The sequence below is a fragment of the Patiria miniata genome, unplaced genomic scaffold, assembly GCF_015706575.1.
Source record: "Patiria miniata isolate m_02_andy unplaced genomic scaffold, ASM1570657v1 HiC_scaffold_6, whole genome shotgun sequence".
In the NCBI taxonomy this organism is placed as follows: Eukaryota; Metazoa; Echinodermata; class Asteroidea; order Valvatida; family Asterinidae; genus Patiria; species Patiria miniata.
This window is the reverse complement of record NW_024037073.1, coordinates 8321367-8347263: the sequence shown is the minus strand read 5'-3', so window position 1 is coordinate 8347263 and position 25897 is coordinate 8321367. Positions and strand designations below refer to the sequence as shown.

General features: G+C 42.4%; 2 protein-coding genes across 2 annotated transcripts in view; one reads left to right on the top strand and one right to left on the bottom strand.

The window, feature by feature from the left end:
- Positions 1–99: 99 nt before the first annotated feature.
- Positions 100–1640, bottom strand: LOC119742800. The gene is made up of 3 exons (XM_038218975.1): positions 1427–1640; positions 793–1259; positions 100–399 (listed from the first exon to the last, which is right to left on the bottom strand). The coding sequence occupies exons 1-3, from the start codon at positions 1638–1640 to the stop codon at positions 100–102; spliced, it is 981 nt and encodes a 326-aa protein (XP_038074903.1).
- A 7946-nt stretch (positions 1641–9586) lies between these two features.
- The window catches only part of LOC119743176, a 30440-nt gene continuing 14129 nt past the window's right edge, over positions 9587–25897 (top strand). The window contains exons 1-2 of the mRNA XM_038219554.1: positions 9587–10615; positions 24865–24948. Of these exons, the coding sequence (XP_038075482.1) occupies positions 9718–10615; positions 24865–24948 (982 nt within the window). The 5' untranslated portion in view covers positions 9587–9717. The remainder of the gene's footprint in view (positions 10616–24864; positions 24949–25897) is intronic.

The following is a 25897-nucleotide window of genomic DNA, read 5'->3' as shown; positions in this document are numbered from 1 at the left end:
TTTTTCTTGTCTAGTGTAGGTGGTCCAGGCCTCACTGTCATATAGCAGAATGCTGATGACGCATGCTACAATGGTAGACCTGGAGTTTTGTGCACACAGTTAGGTTCTTGTCCACACTCTCTTTGCCAGCCTGGCCACTCTGGCGGCCATGGCAAGACGGGTACTCAGTTCTGCGTCAAGTGACAGGTTGCTGGAGACTGTTGAGCCGAGGTACGTGAAGGTGCCCACACAGTCTAGAGTCTTGTTGTCAATAGAGATGGAGGGTGTGTTTTCGACTTCTTGGCCCATGACATGGGTCTTCTTAATGCTGATGGTGAGGGCGAACTCCTTGCATGCATAAGAGAGCCTGTCCACCAACTGCTGGAGCCCTGTCTCTGTGTGGGATGCTAGAGCTGCAATCTACAAATAGCATTTCCCTCAGGAGTACACTGATCACTTTCGTCTTGGACCTCAGGCGGGCAAGGTTAAAGAGTTTGCCATCAGCTCTTGAGTGTATAGGTAGACGCCTTCAGGGGATGAGCCAAATGTAAATGACAGCAGGAGAGAGAAGAAAATTCCGAAGAGCAAGAACACAGCCCTGCTTCACTCCACTGCGGATTGGGAAGGCCTCTGAAGTTTCTCCATCACAACAGACTGAGCCTTGCATGTTGTTGTGCAATGATGTCACGATGCTGAGAAGTTTTGGAGGGCAACCGATCTTTGCAAGCAGCTTGAAGAGACCATCTCTGCTAACAAGGTCAAAGGCCTTTGTGAGGTCGACGAAAGCGAGAAACAGGGGTCTCCTCTGTTCACAGCATTTCTCCTGCAGTTGTCGAAGGTTGAAGATAGATCATCCACCGTGGATCTTGCTGCCCTGAAGCCACACTGTGACTCAGGGTGGACGCGCTCTGCCAGAAGCTGGAGCCTGATAAGGGCAACGCGTGTGAAGACCTTTCCCACAGTGCTGAGCAGAGAGATGCCGCGGTAGTTGTTACAGTCGTTGCGGTCACCCTTGTTCTTGTACAGCGTGACGATTTTGGCGTCACACATGTCCTGGGGGACGGCTTCTTCATTCCAGCAAAGGCAGAGGAGGTCGTGAAGATATGGCAAAAGGGTTGGTTTCCCAAGTTGGATGATGTCAGGTGTTATCCCATCAGCACCTGGGGCCTTGCCGCAAGCGAGTCTGTCAATGGCTTTGCTAAGCTCCTCTTCGTAGGGTCCTTTGTCAAGCTCCTCCATCACAGCCAGGCTTGCGATGCCATTCAGAGCCTCTTCTGACACTGTGTTTTTTGTGGCATATTACTCCATGTAGTGCTCAGCCCACCTTTCCATCTGTTTGTTGCTGTCGGTGATGACTTCACCGGACTTGGATTTGAGAGGCGCCATTTTTTTGATGGAGGAACCTGTTGCTTGCTAATGATCCTTTCGTACATGCCCCTGATGTCACCTGTGTCGGAGGCGGCTTGTATGCTGGAGGAGAGTTTGAGCCAGTAGTTGTTTGCGCAGTGTCGTGCTGTTTGCTGCGCCTTGCCCCTGGCTTTTCTAAGAGCCTCAAGGTTCCTCGTCGATGGATTATTTTTGTACTTGAGGAAGGCGGTGCGCTTGGCCTCGATAACTGGCTCCATGCATCTCCGCTCCATTGGCCACAAACCAGTCTGCATTTTTCCTCACTTTCTTGCCATATGCTGCGAGGGCTTGGTCATAAATGATGTCACGCAGGCAGTTTCACTTGTCCACGGCACTTTGCTGATTGGAGGAGGAGAGTGCTTGATCAAGTGAGGTGGGGAAGAGCTGGGTGACAGTTGGATTTATGGAGTGGCTGGCGTTGATGCTGGGACGTGCCTTCTGCTTGGCATGGTGGATCTGCCTGGGCTGTAGCTTGACCTTACTGAGGATGAGGGAGCGGTCCGTTTCACAGTCCGCGCTATGAAAAGTGCAGGTGGAAGTGGACAAAGTTGAGTGCCTCTCGTCTCTTGATGATGTCGAGCTGGTGCCAGCGTTTGGATCTTGGGTGTCTCCAGGAGACCCTGTGCTGAATGGCTTAGTCTGGAAAAAGGTGTTGGTGATGCAGAGCTGATGATAGCAGCACAACTCTAGCAGTCTCTGCCCATTCTCGTTTATACTCCCCACTCCGAAGTGTCCAAGGCAGTCTGGCCAGGATTCGTGGTCGGCGCCAATTAACCCTAGCATTGAAGTCCCCCAGGAGGAACAGGTGCTCGTTCTTTGGGATGGTGCTGATGGCCATGTCAAGCTCCTCGTAGAACTTGTCTTTTGACTCAGGGGGAGAGCAGAGGGTTGGGGCATAAACGCTCAGCAGATTGGCTGGTCCACTGCTGGTGGATATACGGATGGCAAGGATGCGTTCGGAGCCTCCTGTCGGTGGTACAGTTGTGGCAATCAGGGTGTTTTTCACTGCAAAGCCAACGCCGTGTTCTTGGGTCTCTTCTGTGCTCTTGCCATGCCAGAAGAAAGTGTAATTTTTCTTCCTTAGGGAACCACAGTCAGCAAGCCGTGTCTCTTGGAGAGCAGCAATGTCGACATTGAGTCGGTCGAGCTCATGGTCGATGATGGCGGTCTTGCGAGAGTCGTCAATGTGGTCAAGGCTGTCTGAGAGCCCTGTGCGCATGGTTCTAACATTCTAGCTTGATATGCGAAGAGCTGGCATCTTCGTTTCAATCTTTCCTTGTTTGTCTGGTGCGCAGTTAACGTCCGCTTGTCGTGCTTTACACTAAGCCCCAAGCACCCAATGAGGCAGATGGACATTGGCGGGTCGACACCTTACTGGCCAGGGGCTGCCCGGCTTGAGGCGGGCGGTAGCAGACCAATGGAACGCGATGGTTCCTCCCACCGTTGAAGCTGGCCCGTGGCGCCCCGTTTCCTACGCCAATTGGATGGGACTTAATTATAACCCGTAACTTCCAGCTGCCGTGTTGTTTCCTCACTCTAGGGTGAGGCTGGAGTGGTCTCTCCAGGGCACAAGCCTGGGCATGAAGTACGGAGATCCTGGGTTGCCCATGCGTCAGAATCCCCCTCTCGGCCTTGCTGATGGGATCCAAAGGAATGCGAAGCATGACGTTTGGCACCAGCTTGGCTGCAGGAGCTGCCGAAACGGTGTTTGCAAGGTACCAGTCCGCCTTCGGGGCTCCACTCCTGATTTGGAAGGTTGACTCCTTTACACGTGGCCGTTGGGTCAGACGTTGACCTCCTCCGCCCTGGTCGTTGGCTCTCTGATGTAGCTCATCGGCCCAGTGGTGCAGTGTATAGACACCACCCTCTCACGTGGTTTCGCCCGCCAGCTGAAGCGGTATACCGGGGTGTGGCACTTGGAGCCAGCACGTGAGAGATTTAGGAGATGGATGAGAACCAGTGATGCCTGTCCACTCTACCAGGAGAATGCAGCTGACAGACAGCAACGGTATACTATCTCTATCCAGAGCCCCCTACACCCCTTTGACTGTAGGAGATTGATAAGCCAACTGTGCCTAGTACCAGTCACCTGCTTTTTGTCTGTTGATGGAATTTGACTGTCACAGTGCCTACTGAAATACGATCTGACTGTTGGTGACTAGCCTGTAAAAGGCATGGCAGGGGAACAGGATTGAATTTTTGACAGTCTGTGACTGGTCAAACAAAAGGAGAATTAATGCAACAGCTGTTTTCCACCTAAAGACAAGTGCATAGCTCCATTATATTTGTGTGTCGTCTCGCCACAATCGGGTTTTAAATATGTATTTTTGTACGAACATGACAACATTCTATATTTATGTAAAACCTTGTCTTTCAGAAAAGAAAAAAAACATTCAGAAAACATTAGAACTTTTTAAGAGTTATTTTTATGAAGTGCGTTTATCTCATCTTCACAGCTTATACTGTTACGATTATTGTGTTTTCATCCATACCTTAAACCTTCAGTACTTATTAAACCTTGTCTTTCAGATCGTTTAGTGAAATGTAAATATTTGAAGTAATTATGTGACTAGATGTATATAGTTTTTAATTCATAAAACAAATTCTGTAAAAATCAATGTTTTTTTTATGCGCGTGCAATTTGTTTATAACCGGTTTTTTTTCCTCAAATTTCCGTTATAAATATAACAGAAACTTTTGAAGTGTATCTATGTAACTGTGTTGGATTTTTTCATATATATTTATAAGATTGAAGAAAAACGAAAGAGGATCATGATTTGTTGAAGATATTGCTATTTTTTTTTAGATCAATAAGTTTCTTGACCCAAATATAGTGTTTTCCCCTTACAAAAGGAAATGAAATTTTCCCTTCATGACTACAATTTCAATCCCATTAATTAAATTGTGGTACATATATTTACAGATATTGTAGTTTTGAAGAAAAATTTCAATATTTGTATATTTTTGTAAAAAAAAAATAGTAGAGTGATCGTCTAGCAACAAAAGTAGTGATACTTTTTGGAAGTGTTGAAACATTTATTTCATTTATCTATATAGATACATTCGACTAGGCATAATTTATTTTCTCTTAAGAAATAATATATAACAGAATTTGTACCAACTGCCATATTCAGCCTGATTCATTACTTTTGTCAATTTTTCCCCAAAATACTCATACAAACAGGGATGTGAGAGACCACCGATAAAAATAGCTGAAAACAGCTGAAAAAGGTGTAAAACAAAGCTGAACTTTGGAAATCTCCTATACTTGTGTACACAGCAAGTGAGGGAAAAAAGCTGAAATCCAAAACAAAAAAAGCTGAAATCAGCTTGAAAGCTGAAATCTCACACCCCTGTACAAACTCAAACTTTAACCTTGCATAATTCCTGCAAGTACAAATAAAATTCAGTACAGTATTACGTTTCTGTTTCCATTAAAACAAATATAACAAAAAATGAAAAATAATGTTAAGAATTAGCATCATCCTATGACACTAAACTTAAATGACTCACTTAACGGAAAGAATGTATCCTGACGCCACTTTCTATGGAGAGTGCACTTTCAAAGTATTTTCTAACAAAATTGGAAATGTTTCTCAGTCCCAGATTCATGTCTATCAAAATTGTTTGCAATGACTGACCTTCATTGAGATACATTTATCATGGGAAAAAAGTGACGTCAGGATGCAACATTCTTTCCCAATTGACTTATAAAAACTCACTGGGCAACTAATTTGCTTGAATTTAATTAATCTTTGTTGAAAGAACGCCTTGTGCATTCATTGTTACTGATTTAAAGAAAAGACCTCCAAGATGTCAGCTGAACGCAACTGATCCATGAAAATTCGAAATACCCCTTTTGTTCCAAATTTGTCTCTTTTGTAGCACCGGGAAATACGCGCCGTCCACGTACCTCACCGTACGATTCACGTACGCCGGGTCGTACGTGTCCAACTCGTAGGTAGTGTCCCGTACAGACGTGTCCGCGGTAACGTTCAAGCTGTTGACACGGTGAAGTGCGGAATGTCTGCGCTGCTGGCACCGAAATCCGAGTCCAATCCGGGCCCGTACGGGGACGCGTTCTCCGGAGCGGAGTCGGTGCAGTGACGAGCTTGGGTGTGGGCGTGTTCACCTGAAGAGAAAGAAGGAAGAAACATTAACTCGGTCTCTTTTAGAACAGGGGCTTCTGAGAGGAACCAGAGCGTCCAGTTCCGACTCAGTATGAATTCCTATAGTCTATAGAGTAGACGGGAATAGGGGCTGAGTACATGTCACTTTTAATGGAAATAATGCAGTATCGTTTCTCCAATTTCAAAAGAGTTTAGCTGGCCTTCGTTCTGTTTTGACTGGTATATTTCAGGTCAGTCAAGTCAGTAAGCAGTTTCTAGCAGTTTTATTCATGTTCCTTTCCCAAGCTCGTTGGAAAATAAACCGTCCGATAGATTAGACGTTTGTAAAGAGTGACTTTTAAACTTGTACACAACAAAAAAAGGCGTCTGAGCATAATTCTTTCCGTTTCTCTGTTCCAACTTGCCCAAAGTAGTAACGTTTTGTTCAAAATTGACAAAAATTGCGTCAAAAAGCGTCGTGATTGATTCTGTCATCAATCCCATGTAGAATTCAATTTAATTTAAGACACTCTGGCCATTTCTAAACCTACTTCTGTCAGCAGTGTATTCGCCTCGGCAAATGTGGTTCTGATGTTTGGTCGTGCCGGCCTGTTCCGCCGCTGCATCCCATGATGGACCCCGCTGGACTCTGGGGAGGTCAGCAATCAGCACCCGCGTCCCCGATAAGTTGAACCTGGGCATTCTGGTGTCTCCCCTGACTCTGACACGCCTGTGTACTTATTAACCCAAGTTCTTTCACTATTGCCGAGTATGATATATCTCTGGATCTTTTATAACTAGTTGTCATCATGGGCGGCGTCAGGATTTTTTCTAGAGGGGGGCAAAACATATTTTCCACCCAAAAAATCCTGTATTTCTCAACATAATCTCGATTTATCAGTTTTAGAGGGGGGCAGGGACATTTTGCCCCCCCCACCCATTAAATTTACACCACTATGACTTTGCGCCTCTTCTTCTTTTCTTTTTCTCTTGTTTTCCCCTTCCTGTCATGTTCATTCAAAGGCATCTTCTTTGAAAGGTCGAAACCTCCTTGTTACCACGGTGTCAGAGTTAACGTTTGGTATACCGTGAGGTATATCTAGGTTGTGTAAACTTTAGGTTTACTCCGATCTTAACGATAACCAAGTTAACGATCATTAAATAAGAATGTTATATGCTGGCCCGAGAGTAAGGAGACCTTTCCACTTTTTTCTTATTCCAATCTTGTTAACAGTCATACTTCCTTCCTCATTACATTCCTCCGTAATGACAGTTACTTATCCTGAGATCTCCATTTTCCGTTCCTTCCTTTCTTCCTTCCTCCTCAAAACAAACCAAATTTTTCTCTTAAACATCATAAAAATTCTTTTCGAGTAGGTCGTGCATTCTCGTGGCGAAACCTAATGGCACTTTTACAAACCATAAATGTAGTCTTCTTCATCGTTCTCTCTAAAATGAAGAATAATAATAAATCAAAAAATAAATAAAATTAAATATTAAAAACAAAATAAAAAATTAAAACAATAAATAAATCAATCAATAAAAAAAAAATTAAAATTAAAAATCCTCCATGCAAAGATTGTTAGTCTCCTCCGTAATTCCCCTCTAAAAATATCCTCCTCGCCTAGATGATTCACCTTCGTAATTCCCTTCTAAAAAGTATCCTATATAAAATCAAAAAATAAAATAAATTAGATACAGTCGTTTTCCTAGTTCCGGATTTTTCCTAGTTCCGGATAGCTTCAAATAAAAACCTACCTCTTTTGGATTAGTCTCCAATAATTTTTTTCTGACGATGAGCATTTTGAAAAGAAAAATGTAAGCTCCTTGATACACAAAGATTTTTCCGATAAAATATTTAGAAGAGGAATTTTGGCCAGATTTCCGACTCGCACTTCGACATGTTTGGACGGTTTTTAGAAAATCGCGGGAGCTGCGAATCGACGATAAATTTTCTCCTCGGTATATCAATTGTACCGTGTGATTTCGAATATTTTATTCATACACTACAGTCGTATAAGCTCTTCCATCGAATGCTTGTTGAATCCAAATATAAAGTTGTAAAGTCTTTGAAAATTCGCCAACGAATGACCGTATGCTTTTGCCTAGTTCCGGATAGCGCGTGCACTTACGACCCAACTACACGCGCGATAATCGATTTTGTGTGACGTATTCTGTGCTGGGTCAAAGATTTTCGGTCCGTGCGTGAGTTCGAGCTGTTGCGCTGCAGACAAAAGTTTCAAAATCATTTGCGTTTTTTTCTCTTTTTAAAATTTGCTGGAATTCTCTTGAATGAAAATGAAATAATACTTTATCAGAAAATATGCTTGATTCGGTTGGTTCTGGCTGAAAAAAAATTTCTCGCGTGATTTTTTTTTCGCGTGAGGCAGTTTTGCTCGATTCGGAACTGATGAACCGATCCGGAACTAGGAAAAGTGACATCGGTACTTTTGACGTCGTAAATCAAAATAAAAAGAGCTTAAATTTTGAAAATTATTTTGTGGTATCTCCATCACTCAAGGTAAACTTTTAAATCAATGTCACTTGAATTCGTGGAGTAGTTGAGCCGAAAGCAGCCTGAATGATGTTTGCTATCCGGAACTATAGGAAAACGACTGTACACTAATTTTAACGTTACTTTGTACACACCAGCCAAGATCTTTCACTGACTATCCGCTATATTGCCGAGTATGATATATCTCTGGATCTTTTATAACTAGTTGTCATCATGGGCGGCGTCAGGATTTTTTTCTAGAGGGGGGCAAAACATATTTTTCACCCCAAAAATCCTGTATTTCTCAACAAAATCTCGATTTATCAGTTTTAGAGGGGGGCAGGGACATTTTGCCCCCCCCCCCCACCCATTAAATGTACACCACTAACTATGACTTCGCGCCTCTTCTTCTCAGTTTCTTTTTCTCTTTTTTTCCCTTCCTGTCATGTTCATTCAAAGGCATATTCTTTGAAAGGTGCCACGGTGTCAGAGTTACATTTGGTATACCGTGAGGTATAGGGGGTTCTGCATAGAAATTTTCAGATACCAACTTTTACGACAATGTGTTAGTAATGTCGCCCTAATCACAGCAACTATGTTTCCGCATAGAGCATGGAATTCGGAACAGGACATTTTAAAATAATTATTGTGAAGATTATAGAAAAAAAAACTTCTTCGAAAGAACGAAAACAAAAGCATTTTTTTGCAGCCTACTTTTTTTCCGAAAAGATAAGTGAAGTCAAATGCAGCATGCAGCCTAAAATGTGCAGATTATAGATCTGTGACTAATTTTAATGCAGTTATTTATTATGATTGGAAACATTTATTATTATGATTGGAAATTATGACTGGAAAGTAAATTGGGACACGGTAACAATATGGTACAACTTGAAAAGTGGTAAAGGAGCAATATATATAGACATTGGTTATTGAGTGGGACAATCCCCATCGAGTCCCGCGATGGCCGGATACCGATCCCCATTGGGTGAAGAGTATAACTATCACATGGGGTAAAAATGTAATTGTAAATATCTTATAGGAAAGATGCTATGGAAAAGTTCCGTGGGAAAATTTTGAATCTCTTGGGAAATAGGGCCTATGATATGGAATCATTCTGAAGCCATTCATAAGAAAACCCCATGGGAAAAAATCCCATGGAAAAAAATCCCGTGCTACATGGTGGCCAATTCTCCATGTAATTCCAATGGGTTCCCATGTTAAATGGGATATTTTTTTATTAGGGGTTGCTTACGTACCCCTTTAGAGCACACCAGAATAATTAAGTGCCCCACCCCCCTGCAAATTTGATTCATCACTCTCCAAAAATTCGGTTCCAGCCTAGAACAAGTTCACATCTCTACTTGAACGGCACCACAATTGAAATGACTACGTAACGTGAAATAGGGGCAGAAAAGACTACACGTTGATAAATGCAAGGGAGGGGTGGGGGGGGGGAGGAATGTTTACGTTTATGTTTTTGAATGGGGGGGGGCGTGTCCCTGCTGCACTGCACTCTGTGCGCTCTAGCTAGCTGCGTGTACGTCGTACTATACTATGTACATGTACTATGTGTCACATGATAACTGATCCTAATTCAACATGGCTGCCACCGTGTATGACAGATGACACGGACGAAGGTTATTTGTGTACAACCCAACATCCCATCGTTTTCAACCTTCTCTAGAACTCCATTGGCCACTGAAAAGTCGAAATGTCATCCATAGAATAATGGAGTTCCTAAACAAACCCATGTCAGAGTTTTGGAAAAGCACTAAGGAGACGTTTGCCGAGATTATGGATATGAACGACAGTGTTATCGGCGGCGGCAAGCAACAACAACAGCGGCCGGGCGCGGCGGGCGGTGCGGAAGGGAGCGGCCCCGGTGAAAATACGGAAGGGAACGGGAGCAATGAAGGACCCTCGCTACAAACAACCAGAACTGCAGGTGCCAACACGGGTTGTGCAAATCAAGAGACTGCCAGACCTCGTCGGGAAAAACCCCATCTCTATCAAAAGCATTCCGTTTCCAAAACAAAAAGACCACTTAGCGAGGATTTTCGAAAAAAGGAAGACGATCCCCCTTCAGAAAACGTACATTCCACCCACCATGCACGCAACCAGCCGAAAGAACAAAGTACACGCCATTCACTAAATGCATCCTTTGGAAAGTTTTGGAAGGATATAAAGACATTCAACATGAATCCTGCATCAAATAGTGGAAGTAGTAAGTCTGAAACAACAGCTACCAAAAAATCTCATCATGGCAAAGTGAAACCAAGTTTACTTCAGAGCAAAGAGCACAAGACTGTAGATTCCACCGTAGAAAATGAGAACCAGAAGGTGTTACGAAGTCACCGGACTCACAGCCAAAGTCGATCGCGACAGGGCTCACTGTCGGACAGCCAACATTTCCGCAGCAACTCCACCGACCGAGCCTCTGTAATGAAATACAGAGAGGCCATTGACAAAAGCAGACCGTTTCTGCGATCGGCATCAGATGATGCGATGCTCTCTCAACAAGTATCCGAGCCGGTCATGCAGCGTGATGGTGAGGAGGATGCGGAAGACATCTCAGCAGAGAAAATGAAGACAAAAATTCTCTCAATGTGGAACAATGTCAGATATGGTAAGATACATTACCCAGCCCCGCCCTGCCTCCAATAGCATTGTAATTGTAACATTATTTTTTTTTTGTAACAAGCTGAAGTGTTTTTTCCTTCGTTTTGTGTGAATCAATTTCCCCCCCCCAAAAAAAAACCGGACATGGTAAAAACAATTAAAGTAACAATTTCATCTAAGTTCAACATTTTATTAATTAATTATTTGCACTTGACTTACCGAAGACTCGACGAAAATTGGACTTGTCACTAACTGCACAACTCAAGTTAGTTATAGAGCCCTTCCTGGAAAGAATTTCAAAGCTGGACATCACTTGACACCCTGTGCACAAACCCTATGACTATATGAGACTTGTCTGAAAAATTCTTAGTGTTTTCTCAGCTTCAGTATTTTTCCTACTAAATTGACTTTTTAGGCTATTTATCGCTTTCTGATGGCTGATAGGTGATCGCAGGGAAAAGTGAGTGATGTCCATGTATGGAATTCTTTCCTGTAAACTTTGTAAACGAAGCACATCATGTACATGTGTGATGTACTGTTGTGCATCGGGTCGGGTTGACCAGGCCAAACCGACCCGACGAAACATTGAAGATATAAACCGAATTCAAAACAAAACCGCTCTGAACTCCCTAAAACCTACCGATCCGATGGGACTCAAATTCAAGGGAAACCGAACCGACCCGAAACCGAACCGAACCCCTCCTCCCAAACCCCCCCCCCCTCCCCACCGATCTGCACTCCCTAAAACCTACCCGACCCGACTTGACGGGACTCAAATTCAAGGGAAACCGAACCGACCCGAAACCAAACCAAACCCCTCCCCCCCCCCCCAAAAAAAAACCCACCGATCTGAACTCCCTAAAAACCGACCCGACCCGACCCGACCCGACCCGACCCGACGGGACTCAAATTCAGGGAAACCGAACCGACCCAAAACGGAACCAAACCCCTCCCCACCCCTTAAAAATAACCCAGCGATCTGAACTCCCTAAAACCTACCTGACCCGACGGGACTCAAATTCAAGGGAAACCAAACTGACCCGAAACCGAACCGAACCCCCCCCCAAAAAAAAAACCCCACCGAATATCTGGCTTGGGCAACTGTGTCTACTTTTATGTGCCTGAACTTACCCGCCTCGCATGAAAACCATCTCTCAGTCACTGAATCATACTGTACGGTACTCACAACGTGACCAACTGGTGGGCCTTCATGTTACTAACCGTGCATGGTAGACTGCATTTTGGTGGTAGGCCTACTGGGCACAGTGACTCTGTAATAAATATTGCACTGTGAGAATTTCCGAACTGTTTAATTTTTCTGGTTTACATTATTTTATTAAGGGTTTTTCCAAAATGGCTTAACCAACCCAACCTGACACGAAAATCGCAAATGCAAAACCGAAACTGACCCGACCCGACCCGACCCGACCCGACCCGAGGTCGGTTTTGGGTCGGTTTTGGGTCGGTTTTGCACAACACTACCATGCAAGGGTCTATTGTTCATGATTATTGTTTTGTTTTGGTGCTTATTTTGGGGATACAGCACAGGGAATAAATTTCTGAACAGAATTTAATCGTGTATTAACCCTTACTCTCTGAGGGTAGTTTACTGCATGTCAGTTGGTTATGCCAATGCCCTCCAGCTGCAGTTTATTGGAGGATACTTTGATGTAGCAGTGAAGGCTCCAATTGGCAGGAGTTGGAGGCCCTGGAGGGTGCCTGATACTGACCAGCTGGGGGCACTCACTTTGTTATCAGAGGACTCTCATTGTTCTCTGTGGCATGTATTGGAGTGCCTGTCCAGTTACCCTTGAAATGACATGGCAGATATTGGAGGGCCATGCAAAAAACATAGGAGATTTTCTTGAGGCACAATTGGCATGCGTTGGAGGGTCAAGTAGGGTAAGGGTTAATTAGTCTATGGATGCAAATGTCTACGATGTATGCTTTTCAGGTCATGCACAGCTACACTGCATCTTGACCTCCAGATTCTGACTATTCAGTGGGCGTCTTCAACCCGATGTCGTACAAAAAAAAAAAAAATATGGCAGCAATTGACCAATCAACAGCTTTGGCCAAATTTCTGCACTAAATGACGTCACATGTTGTAAAGGTGGTATCGAGTGGCTGGCGCGTGGGGGCACATAAAACAAATTGTACTGTTGCTTTGAACGTCTGAATCTCAGACAAATGGGGGTCAGGGGTCACTTCTGAGCCCCCCCCCCCTCCTCACCCTAGACTAAGCTCTAATCCATGTAAATGCTTTGATAATTGAACCAGTGGACCAGGCCAGGTGCCTCCAGGATCTGTTTCTGCCCGATTACGGACCAATTTCCACCCTTAATCCACGAAAATCCTTTGAACTTGAACCCGTTTTCAGCATTTTTTCGCTCCCACCATCTTTCTGCCTCCTTCAGTCCTTTACTCAAACTCAGATGAAGGTAGAAAAGTTGAAAGCTTCTTGACGCAAATGACTGAGGGTGATACTGCAGATTTGCCCAAGTCCACATTAGAGAAAGAACTTTTCCATTCCAGAAATCTACCTAAATCCTCAATTATTTCTGCTTCAACCTTTGGACCATTCATGACATAGACAGTTGGCAACAGCTGATCAGACTTGTCAAAGTCACAAATGTTTAATTGGCTTGGACAGTATTGCATTTTACTAGACTGCAGTATACCCTGACAAAAAACATGCGGTTTTCACTAAAACCGCGGTTTTATGTTGGGTATTACGTCATTTTCATACCAAAAAACCCAACTCAACCACGACATGCTGAGTTGATAAGCCGGCATAACCACGCAAATGCTTCATGGCAAACTCTCCAATACTTACATAAAAGTGTCATGGTGTCATTATCAGTCCATTTATTTGTAAAAATATATCATTGTGATACATGTAGATTATTAAGGGAATAAATGTGTGCTTCGGAGGTTTTTAACACTCTGTTTAAGACCACTTAGAGTCTGGGTGCTGATAATTACCCGAGCCGGATAATTTTCGGTAAGAAAAAATCATATAATTCGTTCAAAACATCCCGATTTAGTTCAACAAATTCACTTTATGCTTTTTGAAACATCCCTCTTGCAAAATAATGGAGTGTTCAGCTGGCGAGTAAGATGTAAACAACCCTTTTATGGAGATTGACGCTTTTGCATCATGTTCTGCGCGATGTCGCACAGAACGCACCTGGCGCGTTGTGTTTTGAATTTAGAACTATAAAATTCTGACTCCCTGGTAGTGTTGCGCATGCCTACGTGAGGATTGTGAACGTTCAACCAATGAAACGATAAGAGGCACTGGAGTTTTAGGAGTCCACATTTTATTGTGACACTGGAAAAGTGTTTAAGACCAGCTAGCCATGTCTTTATCATCCGTTTAAGACCGGCCACGTGACGGGCTCTCGACCAATAGGAATGCGTAAACTGTCTTAGGTATTTATGAATAAAACTTAAAAGCTTACTTTTTGTGGTATTGTATTGTTGTTTGAATTTGTAACGTCTGTGACACAAGGCTGATAATGCTGATCATCAACCAATGACAGTCATAGCGCCACGACACGAACGAGCGTACATGTATGCTTTTCAGTTGGTATATCCTGTATGATCACTGATAGTGATTCAATAGGCTCATGCAATTTATGCTGGCCACCAGCGACTCGTACAGTGTGTGTGCATGCGCAACAACAGTGCCTGGCTTCGCACTCTCGCTCCCGCGCGCATGCATTATAAATAGATTCACACGCAAGGTAATTCTACTCAAGATATGATAGAGTCAATCTTGCTCCCCGTTTCATCACTCTATTTAAATCAAAAAGTTGATTAAGTGTTGGCGTAGGCTATAATTAAATAATAAGGTTTTTTTTAAATTAAAACTACCCGCGTACCGGTATAAGAAGTCTTTCCAAATCTGTTTCTACAGCAGTTTTCGTCCTCAAACCTGTTACTGTAGGCCGACACTTGCCTTTAATGACAATGATTTCCAGACGATATACAAATTAAAACACGCATTAATAAGCCAACCCTCAGACTGATCGTAAGTTAAGACGAGTTTAGCTACATTGCTAAGGAACTTAGGATGTGTTGAACACGTCTTAAGTTGGTGAAATCCATCCTGGGCCCAGGATGGGACGACTCGCGAATTAGGAGGAGTTACCCTTCCTAAGATGCGTCTTAGCATTTGGTGAAATCGGTCCCTGAGCATTTTTCAAAAACAAAAGCAGCACTAGACAAATTTAATAATCAAAGTTTCTTATGTTTTGTTAAGCTTGGTCGAATTCCATTTATTTTTAGCTGCGGGATAGCAGCTCAATAATCAACATGTCTTGCCGTTAGTCCGTATAGTTGGTTAGAAACAAATGATGACATTGTCTATTGCTCCTACATGTACATATTTTGACCGATTTCATCCAAACTTTGTCAAAAGTATCAGTAGCCCAGCCCCAACATGTCACATGACCAAACTGGGGTCAAAGGTCATCATGGGGTCACTGGGGTTAAAAAGCTGATTTTTTTTAAAACTCAAAACATTACTCCTTCCAGAAATTACATGGTACAATCACGGGACTCATGCATGAACACGAATTTGTTGGCCCGCAGCTTCCAATAGGATATTTCCAATCAAGCTTGTTCAAAGAAGCAATTCAGTATTAATTAATTAAGTTTTCTGGTTCAAATTAAAATAATAGTTACCTTGGCCTGTTGTATTGTCAAAACATCCTCTATGCCTACCACCTGTTGTACTATCCATGTGGGTCATTCTATTAATTGTGGGTCCCAGTGTTACAAAGTGGTAGGTTTTTAGAAATTTATATTAATTAATTGATTCAATTATAAAAGAAAAGAAGAAAATTCAAGTGCAGATTAAAAACCATGTACCCAGTTTCTATTCACTGTCACATGCATCACAACAAAGACGCGTACATGTAGTATGCTTCAGACTTTGATGTTATCATCAGACACGTGAATATGATTGGGTTGGGAAAGTTGGCCAAGGCCAAAACAAAAAATAGTTCTGCTTCCGATTACATGGCATTTGATTTTTTTTTGTGTACGATCATATGGAGGTGTGTACGTGTAGTCAAGGGTAAAAGGAAGTAATTTATGGTTTTCGGCGTTTTTCCCCCCTCGTTTTTCCCCAAAACAAATTAGGGTAGGGGCTGACAAATAGGGTAGGTACATGTACGGTAGGGTAACCGGAAGCAGACCTATTATTTTTTTTTCGGCCTAATGAATAGAGTCAAAGGTCAACCCTTTCAAGATAAAAAACTTGACTCAACTTGACTCGAGTCCCAACGGGTAACTGACTGGACTCGACTCGGGTCACTGCGAGCAAGTGACTCGACTCAACTCAAATCCTTCATCAGAAGACTCGACTCAACTCAAGTCGAAGCCTAATGACACTCGAGTACCGAAACTGTGCAAAAAATATATTTACGGTACATGTACCGTCAAGTTGTGGTCACTTATTGCGTAAAAATATAAGCTGCATCACAGACTCTTTAGTCCCACCTTGTGGTTTTATAATGTAGCGCAAAAACTACTTTCCTGGAACCAGACGTTAAACACATTTCCAAATTCTTGGTTTAATCATTGGCTTCGGACGATTTCATAAGCCCTTAATGGAACTCAGGCTAAATTTACATCCTTCGGAAGTACTTCGGAAGTAATTGTTTTCTACATCAGAAATAGTTTTGTATGCTGCAATTTGGTCTGACGTTAGCGTAAACATTATTTCAGACCCGAAGGCAAAGCAGAGATAAAACCGAAGTTTCACTTTGTGGTTTTTTGTAACTTTTACGTAGATCTATGGTAGAAGTCTCCAGCAGAAACTGTCTATTGGGTACCATGCAGCATATTTTACGTCTTTTGATTGTCATAATAAACTGGTGCCTTGTATTCTTTCTTCCATTCTGTAATTTCTTAGATGGTGTTAAAATATCAGCGACTCAGCTAAACTCGAGCATAAATTTGGCTCGACTCAACTCGACTTGACCACACTGTGACTCGACTTGACTCGACATTCTTCACCCAATGGCTCGATCGACTTGATTAACTTCTTTGAAAATGACTCGACTTGACTCAAGTCACACAATTCTGTTACAACTCTGTAAAAAGCAGATATCCGATGTTATGGGGATAAAAAGTGTATCCTAAGTTTATACAAGGGCCAATAAATATTCGCCGTCACAGTAAAATTGCACAGGGAACCACTGACCCAACCAACGAAAACAAGGGCGTAATCCCCAAATTATTAGGCTTGTCACTCAGACGTCATCCAAACGTCTCTCAAATTGGATCAGGAAGTTGGACAATGTGTCATTTCCAAGACTCTTTGAGGTCATGGTTATACTGGGGATAGAGACCACATGATCCCCCTTCCTGACCCGTTGGGGCTGCCTTGTCAATCAAGTGGTCTCTCGGACTTGAATGCAGCATTGTTGATGGTGTTTCCCCTCAACGCAGTTGTTCCACATTCCGGTGCATCTTACAATGTACATCCACATGGGAACATCAGATATTCTAATAATGGTGTTTACTTTGTACCAGTGGCATCATGGGCGTCAATCCTTTCTCGAAAGTGGAGGGGGGGCAGGCGCGGATCCAGGATTTTTTTAGACGGGGGGCACACTGTTGGAGCAAAAATATTTGCTCCGAGAACTAATGCGAGCGGGGAGCTCGAAGCCCTTACGGCGTGGGGTCCGGGGCCCGCTTAAGGGCCCCGGGAAATCTTGGATTTTAGATGCTCTGTGGTGCAATCTGAGGCGATTCCTGGCTCCTTTCCCCTGAATTAGTTGAGCAAAAGTGTTAAAGATTTTAAGGATTTTTTAAAAACATACTCTTACTTTTACAATTTTTAAGCAACTGTGTGCTTGAAAGTCGAAAACCATTTTACGTCTTTATATTTTCTTGCTTTTTATTTTGGAAAAGGAATTGTATTGACTTCGTTTTGTAAACTGTTGCAACGGTGCATTGTGGCTTTTGCTCCGAGGACTAATGCGAGGGCATATCACGCCTGTCTTACGGCGCGGGGTCCGGGGCCCGCTTAAGGGCCCCGGAAAATTTAGAATTCTAGATGCTCTGTGGTGTATTCTGAGGGGATTACTGGCCCCTTTTCCCCTGAGTTATTTGAGCAAAACGTTTTAAGATTATAAGGATGTTTTTCATTGGTTTATAATATACTCTTGCGCAGTGGCGTCACCAGACTTTTCAGTCTGGGGGGGCACAGGGGGGCACCAGCATTTGATGGGGGGCACTTAGGTGGATACGGATCGCCGTCCTGGGGGAGGGGTCTAAGAGGAGGGGGTGCCCCCCTCCCCTTTGGAAAATTTTCGCATACGGAGGATGGGCTAGATGCAAAATGGTGCCACATTTGATGCTAAATTCGATCTGAAGATATCTCCAGAAATTGCTATTTAACCAACTCAGATGATGGGAGTTGAATATAACAAAATATATATATATATTTTTTTACCAAACCAAATCTCAGATGGGGGGGCACTCGGGGGGGCACTAGGTTTTCCAGGGGGGGCACGTGCCCCCCCTGGCCCCCCCTTGGCGACGCCACTGCTCTTGCGTTAACCAGCCTTTTCAGTTTCTTCTGTTCTTCACTTGTATAACCAAACATTTTCGTCTGCATAGTTATTTCCGTGCTTATTTTTGAAAAGGAATTGTATCTTGCAAGGATGAGTATAAGGCATCTTTCCGAAGACCAATGCGGAGCGCGAACATCTTTCGGCGTGGGGTCCGGGGCCCGCTTAAGAGCCCCGGGAAATTTTGGATTTTAGTTGCTCTGTGGTGCAATCTGAGGCAATTCCTGGCCCCTCTTCCCCGGAGTTATTTGAGTAAATTGTTTTAAGATTATAAGATTTTTTTCATTGATTAAAATATAATCTTGCTTTTACAAGCCTTCTCAGTTTCTTCTGTTCTTCACTTGATACCATGTATTTTCGTCTGCATGTGTCTTCGTGCATTATATTTTTGAAAAAGGAATTGTAAAAACTTAGTTTGTAAACTGGTGTAAGGATGCTTTCTAATGTTTTGTTTCAAGTTGAAATTTTCAGTTTATCAACAAGAAGAAATCGCTTGAACATGTTAATTGAACTCAAGTTTAAAATTAGTGTAATTTAATCAAACTAAAACAGAGGAGCAATTAGCCTGCATTGTAACTTCACAGCTCAGTTTTATCTCATGACTACAGAAATTAATCATACGGTCATCCAAGTTTCTACCTCTTTTTTGCATAATGTAAAATGCCCAAACATTTTAAAGAAATGTTCTTTTAATTCAATCCAGTTTCAATTTCAAGAATAGGGCCTATTACACGTGCATGTATTTGTAAATCGGCAGATCGGCGGCGCAGCAAGACAAATTGTGTGAGACACTGCGTCTGGTCTTTACATTATAATAGACATCGGGTCTTTCGGCGCCATGATTGCAATTTCCACATGGTACAATTTTGAAGGTGGATTCGTCATTTAGTTATGTAAAAAAATTACAGTAAATAATTGTTGATGATAACGTTGAGAAATAGACATCGGGAAAAGGTGTATACCTCCCGGTCCAGCACGGATGCCGGCCCGCGTCGCCACCGGCGAACTACGATCAAATTTATCTCGCTTGCAATTCAAAAAGCAACACACTTGCGTTCCGTCTAGCTTGCAAGAGCATGTCTCGAGTGCTAAAGCTTGCCTTTGGGCAATAACTGCTGATTGTTTTTGTCCTCAGACAAACAGATCTCTTTTTTGTACCAAACTTATCAGATTTGTATTTTCTGCAACGCGTAGTAACGTCAAAACCCAACTTTTGGATCTCAACTTTCTTCGTTAAAAAAACGTTTTAAGGACGGATCCATGACCTTTAGGGGTGTTTCAATTTTTTCAGGGTTTTACATCGTTTCTCGAAAAGTCTTTACGAAAATTATATGATGACGTGACGTTGAAGAAGTCAATTTAAAACAAGGACATGTTTTGGACTCCGTGAAAAAAGTATAATTTGTAATTCAAAAGCGCGTGGAACAGCTGGCAAATTGTTCTTACTAAAACACACCCTTGACCAATGGTGTGGTCCAAATAGCACTGCGCAACGTGTGTTTGTCGCGCACATAAAGCGCCATGTTCGTAGAGAATAAATCGTGTACGTTCGTATGAATCGCATTTAATAACGGTATATGCAGGGTAATACGTACGCACGTATGTACGGGGTACGTACGATGGGATCGCGGTTTATTTCGAAGCTTCTCGAGTCGAGTACGCAATGTTTGCAGGCTCATGTTTAATATCGGCGCCGGTATTTTTGTAAGGAGGTTCCCTCCTCCTTCCCTCTCCTCCCTTCTTTTTCACCCTTCTATTCCTTTTTTTTTTTTTGGACTCAAATTTGACGGGGGGCACGTGCCCCCGCGGCCCTCCCCTGGATCCGCGCCTGGGGGGGGGGGGGGGGGGGGGGGGGGGACATACCTTTATCAGAACTAATGCGAGTGGAAGCCCTTATGGCGTGGGGTTTGGGGCCCGCTTATTAAAGGGCCCTGAAAAAATTGGATTTTAGATGCTCTGTGTTGTGATCTGAGGCAATTTGTGTCCACTTTAACCAATATTGATATTTTCTTAGCAAAAGATAATAATTTGAACATTGTTTTCGAGGTTGGAATCACCCTATTCTGAGCTGTAGGCGTGGGGTCCGGGGCCCGCTTAAGGGCCCCCAAAAGAATAATTCTAGATGCTCTGTGGTGCGATCTGAGGCAATATCTGACCATTTTTACCAATATTTTCTTTGCAAAAGATAATAATTTAAACATTATTTTCAAGGTTGAAGTCGTTGAATAAGCTATTATTCTCAGCTAAATTCGTGAATTTTAAATGCTCTGTGGTGCGATCTGAGGAATTTCTGACCACTTTAACCAACATTTTTTTTAGCAAAAGATGCATTGTAGTACATAATAGGGCCTTGTATGAGACACGAGTTCAAAAATCTGGGGGGGGGGGGGGGGGGAGGGGGACGTCCATTTGATATTGTGTACCCCATCGGCCCATCCTTCAAAAAGTGGGGGGACATCCTGTCCCCCCCCCCCCAGGATTGATGCCCATGAGTGGCATAACGACTGGGGTTGGGGTTAAAATTCCCATGACCCCCCCCCCCCACCCAAAAAAAGGGGGGTGGGGGAAAGAGAGGAGGGGTACATGTAAATGCGCTGGCTTAAACTATCAGTCTCAGGCCATTCCTCCAACCCTGGTTTCGTCTCTGTTTCACGTCCATGTGACAAATTGAAATTTCATTTGGTACACATGTAAATCCCCTATGAAAAATTTCTCGCCACACCACTGCTCGGTGCGAAAGCAAACACGAGTGTTAATTTGTGACCAAGTCACAGCAACATCCACGCTGCCAGTTCGCAATTGTTAAACACACTTAAACTCATGCGCATTTTTCTCTGGGAATGTTTTGTGAGATTGTATTCGCTTTGCATAAATTTGCATTCGCATTGAGTATGAACTTGCCCTTCATTCCCACTGGTTGAAAGCTTGTGTTCACAATGAGCACATTCCCAGTAAAACGTTACGGGTTTTGAGAAATCCTGGTGTATGCAGATTCACTTGTCAAAATATGAGAAACAAGACTACGGTTCATCGTGGCCTGACCTGCTGATACGGGCCAAGTTTCCCTGCTTTGTTACTCACCATGAACTACATGTTATTAAGAAGATTTCCTCTTTTTATCCTGGTCTGTGTGTATTTTAAGGAAGCCACCTTTTAAGAGGGCCAGTGGGTTCGTCCCTAGGTTGCTCTAACTACATGTAGCTGCTCTGCACGTATGCACATTGTGCAAGAATGTCGTCACAGATGAACACGCAATAATCTCATGCCGAGAGTTACTGCTGGAATATTGAGAGTTGAGAGTTCTGCAGCCTCCAAAGGACTATTCAACTTTAAGGCAGAGCCTTGGAAGACTCCATTTCTGGAAAATATTAGGACTTTTGTACTAGTTGTTGTTCAGTTCTTCAAGATGTGAAGATTTCTCAGCCTGACAAGAGTTGTTTCTTTTTGAGGGACTGCTCCTAGATGTAGAAATCTACACATACAGTGATTCATGGTGTACCATCCCCTGATGTCTTCTGTCAAATTTTTACTCGCACACCATGGAACTTCAGGCCCTCTGGAATTGTAGCAGCATCAGTGACAAGATAAGACATTAAGATCTAGGAAGAGAAATTCTAAATTCCTCGCTTGCAGTGGAAATTGACAATATTGAATTCTGGTTGGTATCTTGTAACGTGTGACCAGGGAGCAAACCTGATTTTTTTAGAAACCGTGAATTTGAACGTGCAGGACAAAATTGTTGCGTTGGTCTTTGATGTCTGTCCAGTTACCTGGAGCTTTTGGGTTAAACTTTGTTTTAGTGGGCAAGCAACATAAACACCTGTGGATTGCTGAAAACGGACTTTCTTAATATTGGCCATGAACTTTCTGAGTTTGCAGAGTTTGCCGGGAAAATTGATTTCATGGAATTCACGTTGGAAGTATGTTTCCTGCTAGTGATGTATTGTCATGTGTCCACAACTGAAACTGTGAATCTTAAAATAGAATTTTTTCCTCATCCACATGAAGTTTTGTGGCATGACGTATATGTAATTTCATAGTATTGAATTTTACAGGATAGAATGGATAAAAGGAAGTAACATCACTGATTGAGTGTGTTTGTTACGAGTTTTATTGATCACAATGCCCCGGAGACGACTCCACCGTGTTCTTGAAGTGGCTCGCAGCGGCAAGACACAGGCTGTGTTTGTTTGTAGGAACTATGTCATGAGCAGCTTTCTCTTCTCAGAATTGTTTTACGGGATGAAAGTGAAGAAGCGTAAGTCTAAGCACTGTGGATATATCGATACTAGTACTCGATTATTCCATATTATTGTGATATCGATGTCGCCGATGGCAATTTTTTAATCATATCTGAAAAGTCATTAGATGAATATTTATAAAATTTCACTCAAAACTTTCTGAACTAAAGCACGCTATTAAAACCAATTTTCAAACTGTAAAAGGGCCTACAAATGTAAACAAGCAATAATATTTGTTACAGGACATTGTATTCCCTTAAAATTCTTTCGGATTTTTTTTTTGGTGAAATTTTGAAAAGCACGTATATTCCAACTTTAAAGGTAATGCCATATGGACACCAAATTGGATTTTTTTGGGCTGATTCAAGGAATGACAACACAATAAATCTGAGGCAGGTTTATTAAAAACGAACCTGTCAAAATTTCAGCTCAATCATTTGCAGAATGCTGTGAAAATGCATCTTCATTATTTTTCCCTAGAGAACCTGTCTCTAGAGAAAAATAATTCTCATTCACGGATATGTAGGCCCATAACCGATTGCAAACTAACCTAATTTGGTAACTTGGGAACAGTGTTTGAAAAAACAATTCTCTCGACCATTTTACCATCATTACCTTGCAATGGTTTAGTCCGAACCAGCGTGGGAAGTAATGGTATCCTCTTTTCTTGAAAATGACGGCGTAGTACTGGTAAATGCAATATTTTTACAGGATGCTTGATGCGTTTATTTACTCACGTAGGCTGTTTCCTAATATTTTGGCAGTTTTATTGGTGGTAATCCAATACCTAAAATGCACGCAAATGTCATTGTCAGCCTTTGGACAGACTTGGTTGCACAGTCATGGTTGTGATTGATCTAAACGTCATGGGGGTGGGGCTTAACGGGGTTAGTGACAGTGAATCAGTTGGACTTTTTGTTTGTGTATCATGTATTTTGTTTGTGTACGTATGTGGTGTTAAGTGTGAGGAAGATTGATTAGGTTCTGATATTGTGTATTACTCTGAGCCAAATCCTTCATGACTCATCACTTATCTTCTAACCCCTCTTTCTGTTTTGGTGCAGAAACTCATTGTACATGCACGTGTATGAGCACATTTGTTTATGGTGTCAATCAAGGATTTTCTATTGTTTCTCTTCCCTTTTCCTTTGTTTAAATACTCTACTGACTTTTCTTTGCAACAACTCCCATTGGTTTTGTACACGTTTTCTAATCGAGGTCGTCCTCAATTTGGTTCCTGTCCTCAATTCATCGATGATGTTGCACGTGTTTGACCACCATTTACACCGTAAACACGCACAAACACACCTAGTTGTATTCACACCGTCGATCGTTGACGTCCTATAGATAGTTGTCCCTATTTTGTTTGTACTTAAAAGTTTTTAGGAAGACTCCCATATGTTTTGTACACGACCCCAATTGCGGACGTATGCTGGGAATCGCGGACGATATTGGTGTCTTTTGTTCTCTAACATTTTCCGTCCACGGTTTGAATGCCTGAACACGCCCACATTCACATACATGTTCAAGTTCTCTTGTTTTACCATACTCTCGAGGACAATGCTTTGTGTTTCCCTTTGTCCCTGTTACCGTATATAACACTCTCCCATAGACTAAGCACACAGACTTATTACAGAGGACCGTTTCCAACAAAAAACCCAACTCCCGAGGACGGAAAGGATCTGTTGTTCTCCCTTTGTGTGTTCGTCCTCGGGGGTTATGTAGAACATGTACATGTACACACATTCTTGTTCGGTAACTGTGGGGACTACACACGAGTTGTCCCATGGTACTATGGGGACCGAAGACGCTGTGGGGACAGCAGGAAGTCCCCATAACTCTGTCCTAATTTGCCTAACAATAAAAAACTTCCCCATAACGCGGTGAAGACCCATGTGTAAACATGTATACATGTAGGTGGGGCTGGGCTGACGTCATCCGATGAAAACATTTATTCATTTGCACATGAGTTTTCTTTGGTTGCTATGTGATACAACTCAGCACTCCAGCAGTCGATTTCATGAAATTCATTGTAAGTTAAGATGCAAAAAAAAATTGATTGGCCCTTTAAGTACCCCGGTGGTCCTGAAGCTCATCGCCATTTTGAAAAAGAGCGCCTACGCTCCATTGCAAAATAAAGCCATTTTGGGGCCTTCTTTCATCCAAATTTCACAGAAATACGAGCTCGCAGTCCTCTGCATGGCTTCCACTTTTTTTTTTACAAAACGTCAAGTTTGTGGCCCTCAAAGTACTTTTACTGGCGAATTTGGGGGCATGCAAATCATGATTTGGCCGGCGTAGGCAATTTCGGGCCTATTTATCTGCCTGCACCCATAGGCAAGATTTCATGGTAAGATAATATAGAAATTATATCAAAATCTTGCTTTTAAGTTTATATGAGTTTATGGTTTTTAATTTGGCAGGTTGGACTGTGAAAACGAGAACAGCGTTCAGCCTAGCCAAGCCGATCTATATCCTGGGAAAGTGTTTCCAGCATAGTATAGAAGGTGAGACCATGCCTAGAGGATTTGTTTTTCACGCCAGAAAGTTACAAACCTATCGCAATGACAGTTTGGGTACAGTACATGTATCTTCCATATGACAAGAAACACAATATAGGGGACCACTTTGAGTTAGCAGTTTTTCTAATTTTGTTTACATACCTGAAACCATCCCAAAAGTTTTTGAAATGTGAATGGACATGTAGGCATATAATACATGTAATACATGTATGTGTTGAATCATTTCTTTCTTTCTTTTTTAATTTTAAAATCACCCTCAAATTTCCATCGAAAATGGATGGAAAAGTTGCCTAAGTTTCCCGTCCACTATTTGATGGAAATTTGAGAATAGTGTCAAAAAGCAATATAAATAATCACTCAAATTATACCTTACAATTTTCCGGCATCTATAAATTGATGCATTTTATCTTAAGTGGAGTCAGGGAACCAGACTACTTGAACATTTTTGTTTTTTCTGGTTTTTCGAGCATTTTCGAACACAAAACTTCAAACTTGTCAGTGTAACAATATTTGAGCTATTATACTTACCCCTCAAATAGTTCATTTCTGTAAATTACAGCAAAAGCCAATGATGTACATTCCCTATAAAAGAAGAAAAAAAAATCATCAATAATAGTTGACACTTGATGATGAATTTGGCGTGCCCACTAACTGTTTTTGTGGGATGAGCGTCCCTATGAATCATATTTGACACGTGCATTAAATTCTGTCAGTTCTGACACGTGCATGTGATGGGAGTCATTCAATGTATGAAGACTGAACACAGGCAGATTGTCAGACAGGAAATCATCAGTAAAATGCCCTTAACTCTGCGGTGTGCATATACGCGTAAGCGGTTGGAATGCGGATGTAATACTTCCTTCTCATTAATTGTAAGCACCATGTTAAGCCGCAAACATGTCTGCAAGGTTGATAGTGCAGCAGAAAGGCTGGT